We start from the raw sequence: 22387 nt of genomic DNA on the forward strand, positions 1-22387 counted from the left end.
AAGATTTTCCTTAATGAAACCATGTTGACTATCCAATATAATTCTAAACTTTGTTAAATGACTTTGCAAAGCATCTTTTATCAGACTTTCCAGAAGTTTTCCCAAACTAATGGATCTATAATTACTGGGACAATTTTTATCACCTCCCTTGAAAAGAGGAGTTACATTAGCTAACGTCCAATCCTCTGGTACCTGCCCACTATTCAAGGACTGACAAAAATAGTAGCAATTAGTAGTTATAAATAAACAAATATAATTTTGTAAGAGGAGAGTAGTAGCATGAATAGTCAGAATTTTCATAACCCTGTTTCTCTAGTAACTTATATAAACCTGTTTTCAAATCATTATAGGAACTCGTGTAAGCACAACTTTCAGCTTTGGGTATGTAGCTCTGAACATCAAGTACCTTCGAGCTGAAGACTCAGGGGTTTATATGTGTAAAGCAATCAACCAGAAAGGAGAAGCTTTATCAACAGCAACACTGAAAGTGATTAGTGAGTATATTGTAATTGTATTAACCTAATTTCTATGGAACTAGTAAAGTGGAATAAATAATAATTTTTTTTATAAACATTACACACTGATTTTTGCTAACATATATTTAAGCTAGCAATAAGATGTTACAAATTTCATAAGCTGAGAAAAACACCTTCTAATGTCTAACACTGACATCTTTTTGTCCATTTTTTGCAGTAAAAACTTTAATTTTTCACTTAGAAATGAAGTTGTTGTGAACTGTTGCAGTTATATTTAGCTAAAATTATAAATAGAACTATTCAGTTGATAGTGTGATAAATATACCCAAAAAATTAGTGTAATAATAATGTGTTTTTTTAAACTTGTGTCTTGGTATTCCAGCATCTGTATAACTCCTTAGAAATTGTTTTCATATATATTTTTGTTCTTCTTAGCAATTCATACAAAATTCTGTATTTTTTTAATTTGACTTTGAAGTTTTTAATGTTTGAAATTAATAAAATAATTACATACAAAGATAATTTGTCTTTTCCTTTCCAGCTGTGGGACAAGTTGTTTATGATCTTGGCTTCCCAGAACAGCAAAGATATCAAGAGAAGATTCAAGAGTTAGAGTCCTGGCAACGACAACAACACCAACAAATTGTGGTAGAGGAAGCTGTACCACAGACAGCGCCTGTGTTCCGGTCACCTCTAAGAGACATTGTAGATATTCAAGAAGGTAAAATTGCTCGATTTGAAGCCCGTGTTGAGCCAACTGGAGACTCTAACATGCGAGTTGAATGGCTCAAAGATGGGAAGCCCCTGGAAGCTAGTAAGTATCTTTTACCCTCTTGTAAGTGTTGTTAGAAAAAACTGGTGTAAAAATTACTATTCTATCTAGGGAAAATATTTGTGTATTCTCATTTACAGATTTAACACATTCTATTTGTTAGATTATTTTCTAGTGTTGATTTAATGTTACAGGCTACTATAAGAACCAAAATGTAGCATTCAATTTTAAAACACAAATATAGTTTGTAATGAGAAAGTTTGTGAATGATATTTAACAGGTTCCAGAACAACAATGTTCTTCAATTTTGGCTATGTTTCTCTGACTATTCGTGGAGTTGGTACTCGAGATATGGGCTCGTATACGTGCATGGCAATCAATAATATTGGAACAGCAAAATCATCAGCAACATTAACTTGTAAAAGTAAGTTTCTTATATGATCTATCACTATGATGGTAAAAATTAAAAAAAGCCCTTTAGTTTTTACATAGTAATTTAAATATTTAAATATTTTAATTGCTTCAGTAGAATTTCAAACCTATACCAGATTTAAAACACATTCAAATAGATTGAGATTTTGATAATCTTATACATAGGTTGAATACATTATATTAAAATGTTTTTGGAACCTCACCATGTCCTTACAGTTCACGCTATTATGTCAGATAAGCCTACATCTTGCCAATAGTTCTGCAATGTAGTTACATTGCAAAAGGTTCTGTTGTAAAGCTGGCATATAAAAAGCACACCATTACTTCCTGTTTGCTTTCAATAGTTATTCTAGTATATAAGAACAATGGTTTCTTAGTATCTTTTTCAACAGTCTGGTTGCACAGGCAGCTAAAGGCAATTTGACAAGTATGTATTTGAATAGAACAGCATGAATACCCATTTCATTCTCCATCTGCATGGGGTGTGTGACAATTGAATAAACATATCATGAAGCAACTTGTATATATATAACTTGTTGCTTATGTTGTGTTGCCTGAGGAATATGGATAAATTTTTCCAATGATTTTTTTGTGTTCTTGTATTTTCACATTACATCTTTCTTTTTGAATTGTCCTGATGCCCCAAGTTGATTCAAAATTCTTTGTTTTCCAATGTCTTTAAGTACAAGGGATATCTTTGTCTTGTTAATTCTAAATCTTTGATCTAAACATATCTTTCTGATCTAAGTGTATTAATATGAAAGAGAATGTTTTTGGTGGCATCATACTACATATGAAATACCGAAAGCAACCAGTATTCAGTAGCATCACACTACCTACAAAACAGCAGATAATCTCAAAATATAGTTCTTATATAAGCCATCTGCTTTGATTTTATGTCGACTGTGGTTGTCACCTGACTTGCTGATTTGCATACTCAAAATTGTTTTAATATAACATACTCAATTTTGTGTAGCACTTGTTCAAATTGCATATTTTTTTCTATAAAATTCATTTGTGAAGTTAGACAAAAATTATAATTAGACAGAGGTATTTTTGGAAGCAATTTTTTTACAGTTTTAATTTACATTATAAAATAATTTAAATATGTAGTTTTAAAAAAGTTGTTAATTTTCTTTTAAGTATTTTTTGTTGTAATTGTGACAGGTGTTATTGAAACTGTGTTTATAAGTTAACTTAAATTTTAATTTATGTTGCTTATAAAGTAACAAATTGTTTACTCTAAACTTTAGACCCCCCAGTGGCTCAGTGGTAAGTTTGAAGGCTTATAACACTATAAACTGGGTTCCGATACCCTTGGTGGGTATCGTGTAGCTTTGTACTTTACAGCAAACAAACTAAACTTCAGAATTCTAAGAACTTATTATTAGATAAGATAGGGAAAAATAAGTCCCTTGTTGTTTTGGATGATACCTAAAGAATAAATTGAATATTCAACATATACAAAAAGGATATCATTATTGTTCTTGGCCACTTACCTGATATATCGGTACAGTTTTTCAGCAGTAGGCGTAAGCAGATTAAGCAGTTGTTTAGGGTCCAAACAGCTAAAAAAGCCCCTGATTCATAGAGATTTGTTTTCATCATACCTTTTGCCTTTTTAAGTATTGTATTCATTTACAAAAAAAAAAGTGTTTTCAATGAAAGCAATCCAAAAATACATCACCCAGTAATGGATAGATGTTCAAAAATTGTATCAGCAGGATATTTCTCAGCCAGATACTTATGCAGTGCACATATGCTGATTGGTTGGTAAGTGTAGTATACACATAGTGTGAATGATTTGAAAAAGATACCAACATGGTGTTTTATATGTGAGTAGAAATGACCTTTTAGCATATGTATTGATATTTATATTGCTATATTTTCAGTTTGTGGAAATATTAAAATTTTTTAGGAGATGTGTGAGGGGTCCAAAAATATTCCTGCTAGTAGTACCCCCGAGAGGCCATTGATGTTTTTGACCAATTACCTATTAATACAGAGTAGTTTTTCCACATATACAAAGAGAGGAATCTTGGTGTAGTCATGATTGCTTGGAAGTTTTTTTGCATTTTAATGTTTTTTTTTAAAAGAAATCACTTTACAAAAATTAGCTGCAAAGCACTGAATACACTTTATAGCATATTTGAAATCAGTGTGTAATAAAGCCTTTCAATTTCTAACATTTTAGCTAAACAAAGTGTGGTCCTGGAGACCCACTACCCTGAAGGCCTGGAGAAAATTCAGCATCTCGAAGACAGTTCTCACTACCAGCGGGCAACTTATGAGGAGACTACTGTCACTCAGCGACCACAATTTACCGAGCCTCTAGTAGGTAAAGAGATCCTGGTGGAGGGGCAAAGTGCCCACTTTGAAACCCGACTAGAACCTGTTGGTGACCCAAACATGATTGTTGAATGGTACTTTAATGGATACCCTCTTACAACTGGTAAGCCAAATGTAAAATTTATTTTTTTACAAATAAAATAAAAAAAATTTAAGGTTTCATAAATAGATTTTCTAGAAGTGGAAATTATGGTTTTACTTTCAATAGAATATTTTATAACAACTTTAATTATGTATATTGACAAAGTTAAATTATTCTTGTCCATAGTTTATTTACTAATTTGTACTTCTGATGACAAAAGGAGGTTCTGAGATAATACCTCATCTCTGTACACAGAATAGCTTGATTTTTTTGCATATCTGCCTGTGAGAAATTGTGGGATCAGTAGAACATTTCTTGGGGTTTGTTGTCCTTGATTGTGCACCTCCCATCCTCTCTTCTTGAGGACTTGTCTTGACAGCTCAACTATGCCAATATCACAGTAGGAATCCCCTTACCACCCCTTCAACAGGATCTCAATCCCTTCAGATATGCTTTTCTGTTGGGCTGGGGTGCATTTCTGAAAAATAACATGACTTTAGGCATGTGGACTCCAGAGGATTCTTTACTCGACATCAATGTACTCAAGCTTTTCACAGTCCATTGGGAATGTTGTATCATTTGTCAGGGGGTACCTATTCCAGGATATGTTGCTTTTGTGCATTAGACCTGCTGTTTTGGGCTCTTTACCATTGGGTTCATCTCATGGCTTATCATGGGGGTTCTAAACTTGTTGGTGGATTGTCTCTAATGGCCAGACAGGATTCTACCTATGGAGTGATCTCTCAACTTTCAGGTTTTTCATTGAGTTTACTCTCAGTTGGGCACACCCCTCATTAATGCTTTTTCCACTCATCTCATCACCAAACTTCCCATCTACTGGTCTCTGGTTCCTCATTATTTGGTCCTGGCAGTCAGTATTTTAAGCCAGGACTTGTCTCACCTTTTTCTGCATGCTTATCCTCCTCTTCATCCCATCTGTACCTTGTGTCCATGATTGATACATGATGTTACTTATTGGGTCTTGTTGTTGGTGCCTCTTTGGTTGATTCAATTCTAGTTTCTTCTGTTTTGTGAATTGGCATCCAGGGTCCCCTCTTCTTCTGTCCCATTCCCACTCTCTCTTGCTCCAACCACACACGTTTTTCTTTCACTCAGTGTGGGATTCATTGCCTCTCTGACCATGTGGCCTTTTTCTTATCCCATTCCTGTTGTCCTTCAACTCTTTCTGTCTATCAACAGAAGTGGTGGATTTTTTATGTTTGTCCATCCACCACTCCCATCTTCTGAGCTGTCTTACTGTGGCCTACCTTTTGGCCTTTTTCATTTGGTTGTTTGACCATGGATTGTCAGTTTCTACCATTTCTGATTATTGGGCAGCTTTATCAACTACATTTCACCTTTCCTGTGATTGCCAGTTTTTCTTCCTCTGTCCTCTCCATATTGTTCATATCTATCCATCTTTACTGAGCCCCCTCATTCTATTCCAATGCCTGACTGGGACCCTAATGTGGTTTTACATGCTCTTACATGTGATCCCTTCTAGCCATTGGTTTCATATTCTTTATCCTATCTTTCTGTAAAGATATATTTCCTTTTCCTGTGGTCATCATAATTAAGATGTTTATGCCATCAATGCTTCTCAGGCTCTCTTTCACCATACTTACTTTTATACCCAGACTAGACCTTTCTTTCTAAGACTTTAGCTGCTAGAGAAGGTGGTCATTCTTTCTCACCTATCTTCCTTTGATTTCTCACCTTTATGCCTGTTTGTACTCAGATCACCTTCTATGTCCTGTTCAGGCTGTTTGGTGTTACTTGGCACATACTTCTCCCTTGTTGGGGTTCCTGTCATTGTTTGTTTGACCTTGGGACACCATTTCATCCAAGGGCCTCTTGCCTTCTATTCTTACAGGATGGGTTTGCCAAGTTTTCTGCTTGGTGTATTCTTCCTTGGATGTTGTTGCTCACATATTCTTTCAAATTTTGTCACATCAGATTCTTCATCTGTTTCATTGTCTTGCATCTCACTTTCTCTGACCCTTGAAGGAGATCCTTCAGGCTGGCATGTGGAAAACTATGCACACATTTGTCTCCCATTATCTTTATCATCTGGCTATTTCATTTCTTGTGGAATTTCAACTCCTTCCAGTCACTGTTCTTCAATCTACACACTATCTTCTTCATAACCCTTTTCCCTTTTATAGGATCCCACGGTGACTGGTTTTGCCTCCCAGGGTATGCTTCTTTCCCAAATCTGCATTGGGCCAAGGGTAATGGAAAGCACTCAAGCCATCCACCCTTGCTCACCCCTGCCTACTGTTACTATGGGTGTTCTGCAAAACCACTATAGGTATTGTTGTGGTATTAATTTTACTCAGTTACTCAATCCAAACCATACCTTCCACATACAATCATAGAAAAAGCTAGCATCATGCTTGTTGGCTTTTAAAAATAGGGTTTCAAAGTCTCCCATTGCACTGCCTCCAATAAAGGACCTTTCTGGCAGGCATCCAATTGGAATTTGGGTGCTTCTCTGGGTCTCCGCAATGCAAATTTCCCCCCCTTTCTTCAAGTAGAGCACAAAAGACCCTTGTTACTTACCAGTTCCTAGCCATTTGGATGGTGGACCTTGGACAGTTCCTAAAGGATTGTATACAGCACAATACAGTGAGAAGTATGGCATTGGCGGCACTAGCTGTGTAGTGCAGGTCACCCCTCAAACAGCTTGTATGCCCTCCTCCTCCATTAGAAGGATGGGTTCATCATTTCCATCACAGTCTGTCCAGTTGAGTTGAAGTAAGACATACTGTATAATCTGATTGCACCCTAACCACACTACATTTCTTGGCTTGTGCCTTAGTGCTCAGCTGGTCATGCTAAAATTCAGTGCATTCTTGTGACACTTGGGGCTCTTTTGCCATTTTTTCCCTTTCCTTATGGGCAAGAGAATACCCTGATAGAGACGAGATATTATCTTCTACAGGTGTGCCCCAATAGAGCCCCTGCCATTGAGTGTCACATTTCGTGGGCTTTCCCATCAGATGCTTTGGAAAGGGAGCTCATCAAGGTTTAATGTTTGTACTATCCTCTCCACCATTTCAATATGGGATTCTAGCTGTTCTGCATGAAAAGGTGAGAAAACATCTTAGAAGTTAACATTTTCCTTACTTGAAAATGTGTTTCTGATAGATTCTCATCTCCACAGATCTTCCCACTTGTCCTCCCCACTTCTGGTATGCTTTCTTCTTGCTTCATTTAAGAATGAAGTTAATTTGAGCACACATGCTTAGGGGGAGCTGCTGCACAAAGAGATAGTGTTGCCCTCCTATTGGTGGACAGCTATCATTGCATGATGATGACTCACCTCTTTACACGGAACATTTTGATTCCATTGCACATCTGCCTATGAGATTTGCATGCCACTAGCCTTGAGCTACTTCATACCTATAAAACATGCTTAACATGAACTGTGCTAGTGCATGATGGAAAATACATTTTCATGTAAGGAAAATGTTAACTTTCAGTGTATAAGAAATACTATCTTGTGTAGCTAGGTTTGAAATATCATGATATTTATGTGTAAGATAACCCAAACGTTTTTAGTTGGTAGACTTTTTGAAAAACTTGTATTATTATGTTTCATGATTTCCAATTCATGATAAAGTTAAGCATACAGTTTCTTTAAGTAGATATTTAAGAGATTTAGGCTACCTTTATATAAGTCTACATCAGTTTAACATTAAAAAAGTTTCAGGTGGTATAGTAGTGCATCTTTATTTATTTCTCATTAGCAACTCAATAGGAGACTTCTTGTAAACCAAAAATTAAGTATAAATCATCATTACTCTTTATGTTTTAAAACACACCTTACAAGTATAATTAGAAGGAACAATATTATGTGATAGAATTGTGGTAATGCTTCTTGTAACACATTTATTGAATCAAGCATATTTCATTTCTTTTTTTTTTATCTACTTATTTAAAATATGAAATAAAGAAATTTTAAAATGTTCTTTAAGTAATTATTGTTTTAAAAGTTACAGTTTACATGTCAAAACCTACTGAAAGATTAGAAACCAATATCCTTAAAATTTATTATTAAAATCATGTAAATTGCAGATTTCCTTTTTGCATACTCATCTTAATCTGTTCATTTTGGATTTTAAAAAATCAAGGAAATGTAAAAATAGCATTCAAGATCTATCTTTTGTTTTCCATAAGTTACTAACAAAGAGGTCTTTCATTCAGTGCCAGCACTTGTTAGTTGGGCTGGACAGTGAGAGATAAAATTTCTTTGAAATGCTATTTATATATACAGTATAATATTTTAAAAATTATGGTTTACACTGTATAAAAAAGCATCTGGTGTTTGAGTGATTTTTATCACAAATTTTAGGCTTATTGGTTTCTAATGCTTTGCCAGCTTTTTTGCATGTAAACTGTAAATTTAAGGTATTATACTGTTTATATAACCTTCCAAAGAAACTTTTGTCACTCATCATCCAGCCCAACTGTTGAGTTCTAGTAATTATTCTTTTGTTTAACTTGTATTAATTAAAGTTATATTAAATTTTTGGGTTTAACCTTTATTGTGTCTTTACTTATACAGGTCACCGATTCAAGACATACTTTGATTTTGGCTATGTGGCCCTGGACATATTGTATGTATTCCCTGAAGACAGTGGAACTTTCACAATCAAAGCCAAAAATAATCTAGGAGAAGTCACCCAGTCAAAAAGAATAACAGTTCAAAGTAAGGCAACCTTAAAGTATTCAGATTTTTTTGAAGAAATTCTTATGCATTATTAAGGTGTGTTCTTTGGCTTGAAAATATTGGATAATATTTTTAAAATATATTTTGTAATTTTTGGAACCTTATGTTATATTTCAAACTGTTTTTACCAAATAAAGCAAGATTTATTTTTTAATTTACAAGGAAACTACAAAGTACATTAATAAGTATGCTATATTAAAGATATTTAAAAATAATATTTTTAGTAAAAAAAAATTTGTCATTGGCAAATAAAACTTCTAAATACCCACCTGAATATAAATGGAATTTACATGGACTTTATATGTATTTATTTTGTAACAGTGACTTTTATTTGGGTGAATAAATCATAGAAATCTACAAATAAAATTTTCAAAATATCTGCATTGCAGTGGAAATTTGAAATCTTTATAAATATTACTATTAACTCTATAATATTATCAATGAAACTCCATCTGATGGGATATACTTGATGTATTCATGATAGCTTCTTTTATAGATACACATCTTTTCATACATATAAGATGAGTTAAGGTATTTTTCCTTATTTGATTTAGCAGTACTCCATAATGAATTGTTAACATTTTTTGCTTACCTTTCCTTGCAAGTCTTAAAGTTTGATTTACTAGTACTTTCAGTTTATTTATATAGTCTTAATTCTGATAAAGATATGCTGTTATAGTATTTGTTTTCTTTAGGTAAAATTGCTGTTGACACAACAACAATACACGAAGTTGGGTTAGAACAGATTGGGTATTTGGAGCGACCCCACCACCAGGAACCTCAGTACATGATCGAAGAAATATCCAAGTCAAAACCCATTTTCACTCATCCACTTCATGATCTTAAACCTTTGCGAGAAGGAGAACGAGTTCATTTAGAATGTCGATTAGAACCTGCTGATGACCCAACAATGAAAGTGGAATGGCTTTTTAATGGAAAGCCTCTAAAATCAGGTAGAGCTGTGGCTCCTTAAAATTGTGATTGTAATATTTAGGTAAAATAAAATAAAAAATATTTTTTTAATCAGTTTTGTGTGTTCAATAAATTATATTCTTTTTATAGGTAACCTGAACAGCTTATGCTATTTACTTTATTTCTCAGAGTCATTGAGAACGTTTCAAGTGGGAAATATTTCAATCCGCCAAGATAGGTTTAAGATGTATCATTTCATATAATAGTGTTCTCAGTGACATGGAATCCCATGTAGTTCACACACAAAAGTTGCATCATACACATACATTCCCACATAGAAATTTTGGTTCACAAGCATGAAAAGAGTAAAAAAAATGCATTAATTTTATTGTTTTTATGACTTTAACAGAGTCACTGATATCAAACACATTTACATTTTGAGGCAGATGTTAAGTACATGTATGTATTGGCTTGATTAATTTAAGTTAGCTCATGTCACATAGTTTTTTTTTTGTCTGTGTAGAGATGTCAATCATACAACTATCAATGAAATGAGAAAGTGCTATCAGATTGATTTGCATGTTCAGGGGTGGGCTGTCAAGCAAGTGACCTGTTAATTGGTCATATCTTACTTGTCTGGCCTTCATATCTACACAGTTTGCAATAAAAAGAAACACAAGCACAACTTTAATTGTATTATTAAGCAGCTTGTTTGTAAGATGGTTGACAATTGATCATCAGCTGTTACTTGTTGCACCTTTGAAGATGAACAGTAATAAGTAGGCTAATCAACTTGAATGTTAGAACTAAAAGATTCAGACATAGTTATTACATGATCATCACACACACTTGTTTTAAATATTTTAAATTTTCACTTTCAGAATTCGACACTTAAGGGTATTTCAATCCTAGTTTTGAAATACTATGGAGAATTCTGTAGTTTGTATTAAAACTTATATAGTTCCTATAAAGTTGATTTATTGTACTTAAAATAACATTATTGTTTATGAAAAAAACTTGTAGATATTTGATTAATTTCTTATATTTTATCAGGTAGCAGATTCCAAACACGGTATGACTTTGGATTTGTGGCCCTGAATATCTTGACAGCCTATCCTGAAGATGCTGGAGAGTATACTGTAAGAGCCACTAATCAATTAGGGTCCTCCCACACTAGTGCTATTGTAAAAATCTATGGTGAGTGAATTTTTACTGAAATAATAAAATAACAAACAATTTATTGATTTTAAAAATTTTGAAGAAGATAAAAATCATTGTAAATGTGGCAAATGTGTTAACGTCATCTATAGCACAAATGTATACAAATGTTATACAAATATATTATTAGTGAATAATATACTACTTTTCTTAACTATGCAGATAGTTTCAGCAATATCTTTCTTGGTATTTAACTTTAAGATGATAGATATAGTAGATACTGAAGAGGGTTTTATATATATATATCACTCATTTGTTACTAACCTTAAGGGATGAGTGCAGCCCAGGGGCTAGGATGCCAGACCATTTGTCTGAAGTTCTGTGATTTGTGCTCTGTTACTCCCAAAATAAAAAAATTGTGCTTCCAATTTGGGGGCTATGGGTGTATTATAAGAGTGACAGTCAAATTCCACTATTCAAACGTAAAACAAGAGCTAGGGATGGGTGGTGATGACTAGCTGCCTTCCCTTTAGGCTAACAGAGATAGCCCTTGTGTAGCTTTGCATGAAAGGAGTTATATATATATTTCACTCATTTGTTTCTAACCCTAAGATGAGGGTTATAGTTTATACTGAAGAAGTTGTATCTCATCCATTAAGGACATCTAATTATTATTTGTAAAAAAATATACTTTTTCATATTAAAGCTGCAGATCTGAAATTTAAAAAATTCTACACATTAAAATATTGTTTCCTTTAAAAGATAAGAAAGAGGAGTATTTTGTAGAATGATAATTACAAAGTGTACTTAATATGAGAAGGATAATCATTTTTTTAAATAATTCTTTTTTACTTTCTTTAAAGAAACCTAAGCATATGTAAAAGGCTATAAGTATTAATTATATACTTCTGAAGAATTGAAGGTATACAAAATAACCTTTTTAGCTTAATGGCTAGGATTTTTTTGATTTAATGATAATTACTAAATTTATATAATTTAAAATATCCTTCACTCTAATAGGAAAATCTGCTATAATTTTGGAATCTCAGCATCCAGAAGGATTAGAAAAGATTCAGCAATTAGAATATACCAGTCGCTATCATCGTCCTGTAGAAGAAGAAACCATCATCACTCAAATGCCAACTTTCACTAAACCATTACATAATATTGAAGTAATTGAAGGCACTAACATTCATTTGGAGTGCCGTTTAGTTCCTGTTGGGGATCCTACAATGAAAGTGGAATGGTTGATCAACAATGTTCCTATTAGGATAGGTAAAACATAAGTTTACATTGAAATTGAAAAACTCAAAGATTACTACAAATTATCTTAGCACCTGAGAAGCTTATGGCCAGTGGAAGTATGTTGATGCACAAGCCACAATGCAGAGATGTTTCATTCCAATTAATATACTATAGAGAGTCATTAATAGTTAAAGCTCAAAATCATGGTACCTGATAAACTATGGTCAAAAACAAAAGTAAAAGGGGGGTGTAAAGCTCTTAATAAAAACATCAAGTGTGAAAACATTTCAACAGTATTAACAAAAAAACAATTCATTGATTCTCATTCATATTCGAATAAAATTGATTTGGAGGTTAAACTGGATTATTTAACTTAGGAGCTGTCATGGGAAAAATTAACTTTATGAAATTATTTTATGAATATACTTTAAAAGAGATTGATATGTTTTGTTATCAGGTTATCAGAATTAAAGTGTGTTGCTCAAATGTCTTTACCATGCCATTTTATATCTAAATTTTTATGCACTTTATATGCTAACATTGTGGTTTCTCAAATTAAAAAAGCACTTGAAATGGAAGCTTTAAATGAAAGTAATGTAAAAAAGCAACACAGTGTTTTCAGGTGTCTTTGAATGTATTCTACCTCTTTACACAAATTATTGTGGAATATTGCCTGTTCTTGGTAGTTACATTTTATGTTTAATCTCTAAAAAAAATTGCTTTGTTGTTGTTTTAGGACATCGTTTCCGACCAGCAAATGAATTTGATTATGTTGCATTAGACATTTTAAGTATTTACCCAGAAGATAGTGGAGTCTATACCTGTAGAGCCACAAGCAGTTTGGGACAAGCTGTCACATCCTGTTCTGTCAAATGTATAGGTATGTAACCCGACTATAAACAAACAGGAACTGTGCCAGTGGCATAACATAAAGTTCTGCCTCCCCACTCTTCATACAAAATATGGTAGGGTGGAGCTTAATTTCATCAATGTAGGCAAAGTGTCTTTTCTCATGTGGCACTTTTTCAAAATGAGGCACAATTTTTAGGTATCTACTACTCATTGCAGAACAGGTTTCATTTATGACTTTTATCAAAAATGAATAACAGTTACTTTAACAAAATCATTTTAATTCCTTTTAATCAATTTCCCCTCTCTACATAGACAAACGTTTTCCCCCTTCTCCCAAAGTAATGAAAATATCTAAATTAAATGTCTGACCTTTTGGTTGGAAGTGTTTTCAGTAAAGTAGTTCTCGTCTGTCTGACCATTGAAGAACTGAAAACTGGTGCCTGCTTGGTGCTTTTGGACTGGAGAATGGCACACCTAAAAAACTGAGGAAAAAGTTATTTAATCAAAAGTGAGATTGCCTTAGCATCATTCTTTTGTGTTCAAACTCTGTGCTTATGTCAGTTATGTCAGCCTTTCCTGAGTCATAGAACTTCTAAGGTGGTTCTTGATCAATTTCAGCTTTGAAAAGGACCTTTTTGTACACACCACCTACTAGAGAACAAAGGATGAGGCAAATACAGTAAAATAATGTTAAAAACTCTGGACAATGTGTTGCTGCCATGACAGTGCAGAAACTGAATAATCAATAATTTGAAATTATTTTATATTATTCTAGAAGGTGGGAAACTCGTGATATGCTCACATATCACATTAATTTTCAGTCTTCATCAAAGTTCATCAAAATATTGATTTTGGATGTTGTAAGTGTCTTTTAAAAAACTTTGGCCCAATGTCTCAAATAGTTGCAAGTGAAGATGTGGTAGTTTTAGTTTCTCCAAATTGCATCCTAAAGTTTGTAAGGGTCTCAGTTGCAGCATTTAACATTCTAGCAACTAGAAAAGGGTCCATGTCCTTAGATTGAAACAGTTTTGATATGGTGTTTACAGATGGGATATTTTCAAGTGAACTAATTTCCTTAAAATTGTGAAATAGTTGAACCATTTAATAACAGCAGATTTGATAATGAAATTAGGAGAGTAATCTCTGTTTGATAACTTGAGAGTTTTAAATTGTGTGAGATATAAACAAACTGGATACGTTTCAGACAGAATAGACATTATGTGTCATAGAAAACAAAGCAATGAGAGCTAGGTAATCTCAATAACTTTCTGGACCAGGTGTTTATACTAAAACTGCATACAAGTTACGTAAACAAAAATTTCTGTGTCAGTAAAGCTTGTAAAAATTGTATGATATGCTTACAAATCACATAGTCTCTATCACTCTGTATTAGACCACAACCATGAGTTGGACTGCAAGATGCATGGTGACTTGTTTCTGAGTATCTTTCTTTTTAGGTTGTAGTATGATCCTATTTAGTTCTTTCATTACATCAACAAAATGGAAGCATGAAACAAGATCATTATGTCTGTATGCCCAACACGTCGGACACAGTTTTTTCAGTGTTGTGTTTGAAGAAGACATTACTTTTGTAAAGAGCTCCCACTATGAATTGACTGAAAAATGAGTATAGCCACTACTAAATGTTATAGAATTCCCTAATTTCAGTAATGTTCATGCATGCATCATTCAATATTAAATTTAGGTTATGAGCAGCACAGTGCACATAAACATCATTCAGTTCTTTGTTACATACTCATTTATGATCTTTACACCAGAGTAAATACCATTCATCGCATTAACTCCATCATATCCTGACCACTGCATTTTTCAACTGAAAAGGCCTTGTCCTCGATCATTTTCCTTATTTCAGATCCTCTAGTCTCTCTCACCACTTTAATCTATAATGCTGTGGAAACCTAGAAAGCATTCATTGATTTTTATTTCCATTGGAATTTCATTAATATCATGGGGGTGCATAGGTACTGGAAAAACCTGTCTAAATTGGTTTTCATTTTTTATATCTTGCATTGTGTTCATAACAAAAATTGAACCCCGATGTTACTTTTACCTTGCCAACTTGTAAATTAGTTTTCTGAGAACACATTTGGAGAAAAAAATAGTGGAATCTTTTTGTCAGTCATAGAACTCTTAAGTAAATATGACCCAGTTTCAAAACAGTTAATTGAAAAGGATATAAAAGTAAAATATCTTAGCCCACAAATACAAAACAAATTAATTAAATTGCTGTTAAAAAGTACGAAACGAAATAATTACTAAAATAAAAAGTAATTTTAATTAAAATTTGTGTCCAAAAACTAATCTGCTTTAGGTATTCAGCTTCTATTTTCATGTCAAAAGTTTGACATTTTTCATAACATAGGCTGCTAAATGTGAATGCATCGTTTCATGCTCTTTCATTTCTTCATAAAATCTCTTACTGATCTTTTATTCCAGCTGCCTATGCTTGTTGTTCAATCTCCAAATAGCCAACATGGTTCACAGTATGCAATATCCAATTTTAAAGAATAACACAACCACTTCCTGGGAATCTTATTTTCATTCTTAGTTTGTATTAATATTAATTCAAATATCATGTTGTTGTTTTTTATATCTCATGGGAAAGGTCCCCTAGACATGCAAAAATAATTTCTAATAATGAACTTTTTGCACATTAATATCATGATTGATGCCAACTGGAAAGTTTGCTCTATCAGTTGAGAATGGGTCATGTGGATGATACTGTTAGTCATTAGTGCTGATGGCATAACAGTTTTGTCAGAGGATGCACTGATGTTTTGATTGAAGTAGATTACAATGGTTGGTTTAGGTGTAATTTTAGTTGTGATGATGACAATGATAATTCAAGATCACTAATTGCAGGCATAACTAGAGATGTTGATTTTTGCAATTTGGTTTTAAGTATCTCCTCTTTGTCTTTTTTTTTGCACTTTTGAGCACCACTCAAATATTTTCGTGCACCACTAGAAGGATTCATACCTCATAGTTAAATCACTTACAACCTAACCTGAAAAATAAAATGTATCATCAATAAAAATAAACAATTATTGGCCACAAAATTTAAACCAATTATGATTGACTTCCAATCAGAGGCCACCTAGAGACTTGGAGAATGAGGACCCACTGTATAAGTTATTTTTGTATAAAACATTAAGATTTCCATTGATTATTGCTTGTAAGTGCCATAGGATCCTATTCAAAACATAATACAATTTTTCAAGGACTTTACAGTGATATTTTTATGTATCTTAAATAAAAGAATTAGATAATAAAGATGTCTGTTCTTTTTGAACAAATTGCTTATTAATGCAAAAAAGGAAAATAATGATACTAATAAATTTTTACCAAATTAAGTTTGAATAACATTTCAAACATACTTTCACTGTAAGATTCAATTACATAATCAGTACAAATATAAATTGGTTACTGATTTGTTTTTTTCTTTAGCCAAAAGTCAGATTATACTTGAATCACAACAACCTGAAAGCTTAGAAAAGATACAATACCTAGAGGACACAAGCCGCTACAAGCGAGACACCCTCGTTGAAGAAGCTATAAAAGTGATTCCAAAGTTTACTAGCCATATGCATGGTCTTTCTCTACGAGAGGGCCAAGAGGCCCACTTTGAATGTCGTCTTGAGCCAGTTAATGATCCGTCTTTAAAAGTTGAATGGTTCCGGAATGGAGTTTCTCTTCCAACAGGTAGAAGCATCTCAGTTATTCCTTACATTGAGTAATTAGTTTAGAAATTAGATTTAAATTAGACTGTTATGTTTTAATAAACTTTAATAAAAATCATTTTCATTACAATTTTGTTTGCTTTTCGTTTGTTTATGCAGGTCACAGATACCGTCCTTTCCATGACTTTGGATATGTAGCACTAAATATCTTGTCTTTAGTACCCGAAGATACGGGAACATATACTTGTAGAGCTACAAACAGCATGGGAACAACAGAAATATCTTCCACCCTTAAATGTCAGAGTAAGTTTTAGTTTTGGTTTATTTGTGTTGAATTGTTTGAAAAATCACTGTAAATAGTATATACAAAGTTTTACAAAATATAAAATAAAAATAGAAGAGATTTTTGTCCCTGACAGATTTATTGAAATAGTTAATTTTGTATTGGAGAATTAGGAACATTAAAGTAATTCTTCTAGTAATATTGGATTAAATGTTGTACAAAAATATATATTTAACATAACACAATAAGTGCATGAAAGTAAACATGTATTAATAAAGAGTTTGTTACATTTCACATATTTTATTTACCATTACTATCATATTAAATAGAATAACTTTGTTGTCTGTCAACTTCAGTATTTTTATGAAAAGATCATGACAAGTAATTTGTTTATCAAACATCGAATGTAAACTTTAACTATTAAAGATATGACAGTTCAATTGAAAACAAGTTGTGAAGTGGGGAGAAAGTATATCTAGAATATATATACATATCTTACCACATAAAGAGAATATTCAAATGCTTCTAAGGTCAGACAATTATATCTATACATATCTTACCAAATAAGTGAACAATGCTTTCAAGATTAAACAACTGTTTTGTTCTGTAGTGTAAAAAACTATTTTAACACATATGAAATAAATCTTTGTTAAAGATAATTTGCAACTTTTTCTATTAAAAGCCTGGAACTTTCTTCAGAAAAGTGTAGAGGTCATTTTTATATTGTTAAAAATGAGAGAAGAGTGAACATAATTATGTTTTTTTGTTAACTACAGGTAAAACGTCAATAATCTCAGAAACTCAACATCCTGAAGGCTTACAAAAGATTCAGAAATTGGAATCATACACAAGGTGAGATCTTCTTTGTATATGAAAAATGTTAATCACTTAAAAAAATCAATTTTTAAAGAAAAAAATTTCTATTTAACTTTTTAAAATATGGAAGCAATGTAACAGGAAGAATGATAATCTTGGAAAATAAGTTGTACGACATAATATTGATTGTTGTTCTTGTTGTTAGTGTCCTCCAGTGGGAAAGTAGTAATTCTACAGACTTACAATGCTAAAAACCAGGGTTCAATTCCCCACAGTGGACACAGCAGATAGTTCAATGTGGCTTTGCTTTAAAACAACCAAACTTTGGTTTTAGTTAACGAATGACATGTAGCTGCATGTTTATGCCTTCTACTCTATAACAGAATAGTTATCTATTTTACATTGCTAAAAAAAACAAGTAAACATTTGTTTTGATTTATATTCAACATAAAAATACTTTAATAAAAGGATGATAAAGTTTTGAATTAAATTTGATTTGAAAATTTCTTAAATCAGAAAAGTAAAGAAAGTGTAATATACTTTTTGTTTCTTTACTTATTACAAACAACAAAACCCCATAGAGCATATAAAAATGGATGATGTTTTAATATGTATAGTTTGTTTAGTTCAATATAATTGTAATTGAATGAATTTATTATAAAATAGTTAGAAAAGAATACTATGAATTTCCACTGAAGAGTTTCTGTTTTGTTTATGTGAAAGGTTTACAAGGCAGGAAGAAGAAGAAGCCACTACTCAGGCCCCTGTGTTTACCAGTCCACCTCGCAGTGTAGAAATAAAGGAGGGACAGCGAGTTCACTTTGAGTGCCGTTTGATTCCTGTTGGTGACCCAAAACTCAAAGTTGAATGGTTTCAAAATGGAAAACCTGTTAAAATGGGTAAAACAACTTAGTTATATATGCATATTTGCTTTAGACAGATCTGTTGAAATCACATATTTTTTGAATACTTAAGTTTTTAAATTATACAAAATTATTCATCAGAAATGTAAACTGTTCGATCCAATGACTGTAGAAGAAATACATTAATAAAAGGTTATAGATTTAAATCATATGGTAGTATCCATTCTTTATTGGCTATATGAGTGCTATGTATGAGATATTTCTTTCCAAAATAATATGCAATATTTATTTTTTTATGGTATATGATATAAATGTTACTTTTCTTTTTGGGTGTAGTGTTTATTGTTTGTAACAATAATTTATATCCATCTTTGTTATATTAAAAAAAAATAAATAAATTTTCAACTTTAAATTTGATATATAAGAGCAAGCATGAATGTGTCTTTGCATGCTTTTCTGTATATGTTTATGTGCATGCTATAAAATTTAACTCCATCCATCAGCTGTTGCAGTGAACTATTTAAATACACTTGCCAGTGTCTATGTAAGAATGTGAAAATATATACTTAGATTTTACATGCAAGGAATACATTAGCTAACAATGACTTTAAGGAAGTTAGAAAGAGTACTGTTAAGGCTAAAAGTGGTGAATTTAGTTATAATGAGCTTATTCTGTTGAGCAACAAACTTCAGCCCTTGACTTCTGCAGATGGGGAACTATTGGAGGGAAGGAAAACAAAAGGGTCAGAGAAGGATGTGGATGATAAGGAGGTTATAGTTATAGGTGATTCCTTGATAATGCATGTGGATAGAATAGTCTGTGGGGTAAATAGGGAGAAAAAAATCAGATTATGCTACCCAGGAGCACAGGTGGAGGATATAACTGACAGAGCAAGAGATATAGCAAAGGGAGCTAGCAGAGATGCAGTTTTTGTAGTGCATGTAGGGGCTAATGATGTAGGGAAAGGTAGGTCAGAGGAACTAATTAATAACTACAAGGGGTTGATGAAGGCACTTAAAGAAAATGGCCATAACTTAATTTTATCAGGGATACTGCCCAGAATAAACTGTGGGGATGAAGTTATAAGTAGGTCATTAGGGCAAAATGCTAGGCTTAGGTTAGTATGTAAGGATGAGCAGATTGGCTGGTTGAACTTGTGGGATCAGTTCAGTGGGAGAAGGGAGGTTTTAGAATGGATGGTTTACATTTAAATAGAGTAGGGGCTGGCTTGTTTGCAAGGGCTATTAACCCAGCTGTAAGAAAAGTTTTAATCTAGGACTACACAGTGGTGAAGACCAGGAATAACTAAATGCAAAGAAATCAAGATGTAGAGAAAAGTTCAGCATAGGAAATGAGTATAGAAGTGGTTCTAAGGGTAGGCTTAATTGTCAGTATTGTAATACTAGAAGTACAAAAAATAAAATAGATGACTTTAGAACACTGGTAGGAATGGAGGATTTTGAAATAATGGGTATAACTGAAATATGGTTAAACATAGACGATTTTGATGTCAGAAATTTCAGTGTTATAGGTTATTTAATAGGGATAGAATACGAAAGAGAGGGAGAGGAGTGGCTTTATATGTAAAATGTGAGATAAATTTTGTGAAACTTCTGTGGAACTTAAACATTATAGCAAGCAGATTGAATCCATTTGGGTTTCTGTTAGTGGATATAAAGGGAAAAGGCTTTTAGTGGGAATTTGTTACAGGCTACCAAATGATACTGATGAAATTAGTGAGAAACTTTACAATGAGATTAAGATTTCAGCTGTTAATGAAGTCATAATTATGGGTGATTTTAATTTCAGGCATATAGATAGGGAAATTCTATAATCAAACCATGAGGGGGAAAGGTTTTTGGAAACTGTACAGGATGGCTTTCTTCATCAGATAGTCAAGAAACCAACTAGAAATAATGCTACTTTAGACTTATTGTTTACTTCAAATACAGAAATGATTAAGAGGGTGGAAATTGGGGAACATCTGGGTGCAAGTGATCATTGTTCTATTAGGTTCAATGTTTTGCTGCATATGGAGATAAGGAATAATGATATTTTGGTTGCAAATTTCAAAAAGCAAATTTTGAAGGGATGTGACAAGAGTTATCTGTTGTGAATTGGGCAGCTGAATTATTTGGAGACACTGATCAGATGTGAAAAATTTTTAAAGATATATTTTTAAATATTCAATGTAAACATATTCAGAATAGAAAGAAAAGGGTAGCTACAAGTGAAAATCCAGGTTGGCTCACAAAGAGTTTAAGAAATAAAATTAAAGAAAAGCATCATGAATTTAAGAAATTTAAATTGACTGGTATAACAGGAGACTTAAAAGACTATAGAAGATCAAGAAAGTTGGTGAAACAGGAAATTAGGACATCAAAAAGGATGTATGAGAAAAAGTTGGCTGAAAATGTAAAAATTAACAGTAAGGATTTCTTTAAAGACATTAAGGGTAAACAAAATGTTAGGATAGGACTCTTGAGGGATGATAACGAAAGGCTAATATTTAATGATTATGAGTTGGCTGGGATATTAAATTTTACTTTTTTCTTCGGTTTTTAGTAATGAAGATTTAAGCAGTATTCCACATCTTGATCAGTTGATAAATGGAAATGAGATCAAATAAGATGACTGTATTAATTCTGAGCTGGTTAAGAAAAAATTGGGAAGTTTAAAAAATGATAAGGCTCCTGGCCAGGAGGTTAATAATTGGATATAATGATTTGAAAACAGGTTTATATAAGTTACTGGAGAAACGGGGTTATGAAAATTCTGACTATTCATGTTACTACTCTCTTACAAAATTAGATTTGTTTATTTATAACTACTATTTGATACCATTTTTGTCGGTCCTTGAATAGTGGGCAGGTACCAGAGGATTGGACGTTAGATAATGTAACTCCTCTTTTCAAGGGAGGTGATAAACATTCTCCCAGTAATTATAAACCCATTGGTCTTACATCAGTTGTGTGAAAAATATTAGAATGTCTGTTAAAAGATGTTTTGCAAAGTCATTTAACAAAGTTTAGAGTTTTATTGGATAGTCAACATGGTTTCACTAAGGGAAAATCTTGCCTTACAAATCTTTTAACATTCTTTGAAAAGGTTACTGCTTATGTAGATGAGGGTAAGGGTGTAGATTTGGTGTATCTGGATTTTCCGAAAGCATTTGACAAGTTGCCACATAAAAGGCTTGTAAAAAAAGTTAGCTCAATAGTTGTGGGGGATAAGTTAGCAAATTGGATAGAAGAGTGGCTGGATGGAAGAAAGCAGAGGGTTGTTACAAATGGAGTTCAGTCAAACTGGATTAATGTCACAAGTGGGGTACCTCAGGGCTCAGTCTTAGGACCTTTGCTCTTTATGATTTATATCAATGACATAGATCAGGGATTCCCAACCTTTTTGTTCCTCTGTACTCCTTGGGCATAAAAAATGGCAATAAAAATAGTTATACCAGAGTGAACCGAGTGTATTAGTTGCTTATGGCCAGAGTGTGGCCTAGTCCTGCTCTCTCCCAAAGCACTAGTGGAGGGAGGAGAGCTTGCCCAGTTGGCTAATCCCTATTTTATCAACTGATTTGTAATGCCAGTACTCTATATTGCTTATGTTCTACATTACTTCTTGAGTTATAATATAGCACAGCAATAACATCACAACGTTCACCATGATCACAACTTTTTGTCTAAAGAGCATATATTTATGTGAGC

At 32.8% G+C, this 22387-nt stretch overlaps 1 protein-coding gene and 1 long non-coding RNA gene across 2 annotated transcripts in view; one reads left to right on the forward strand and one right to left on the reverse strand.

Annotated features, from left to right (window-relative positions):
- LOC106462582 (titin-like) overlaps window positions 1–22387 on the forward strand; it is a 454586-nt gene that overhangs the window by 262742 nt on the left and 169457 nt on the right. Inside the window, 13 exon segments of the mRNA XM_022390129.1 lie at window positions 351–494; window positions 1018–1290; window positions 1529–1672; window positions 3875–4132; window positions 8682–8825; window positions 9542–9799; window positions 10812–10955; window positions 11937–12191; window positions 12898–13041; window positions 16482–16736; window positions 16874–17017; window positions 17774–17849; window positions 18537–18712. Of these exon segments, the coding sequence (XP_022245837.1) occupies window positions 351–494; window positions 1018–1290; window positions 1529–1672; window positions 3875–4132; window positions 8682–8825; window positions 9542–9799; window positions 10812–10955; window positions 11937–12191; window positions 12898–13041; window positions 16482–16736; window positions 16874–17017; window positions 17774–17849; window positions 18537–18712 (2415 nt within the window).
- On the reverse strand, window positions 5256–5480 carry LOC111086602. The gene is made up of 3 exons (XR_002611351.1): window positions 5410–5480; window positions 5347–5352; window positions 5256–5265 (listed from the first exon to the last, which is right to left on the reverse strand). It is a non-coding gene; the product is annotated as an uncharacterized LOC111086602 (long non-coding RNA).

This window comes from Limulus polyphemus, unplaced genomic scaffold, assembly GCF_000517525.1.
Source record: "Limulus polyphemus unplaced genomic scaffold, Limulus_polyphemus-2.1.2 Scaffold46, whole genome shotgun sequence".
NCBI classification, from domain to species: Eukaryota; Metazoa; Arthropoda; class Merostomata; order Xiphosura; family Limulidae; genus Limulus; species Limulus polyphemus.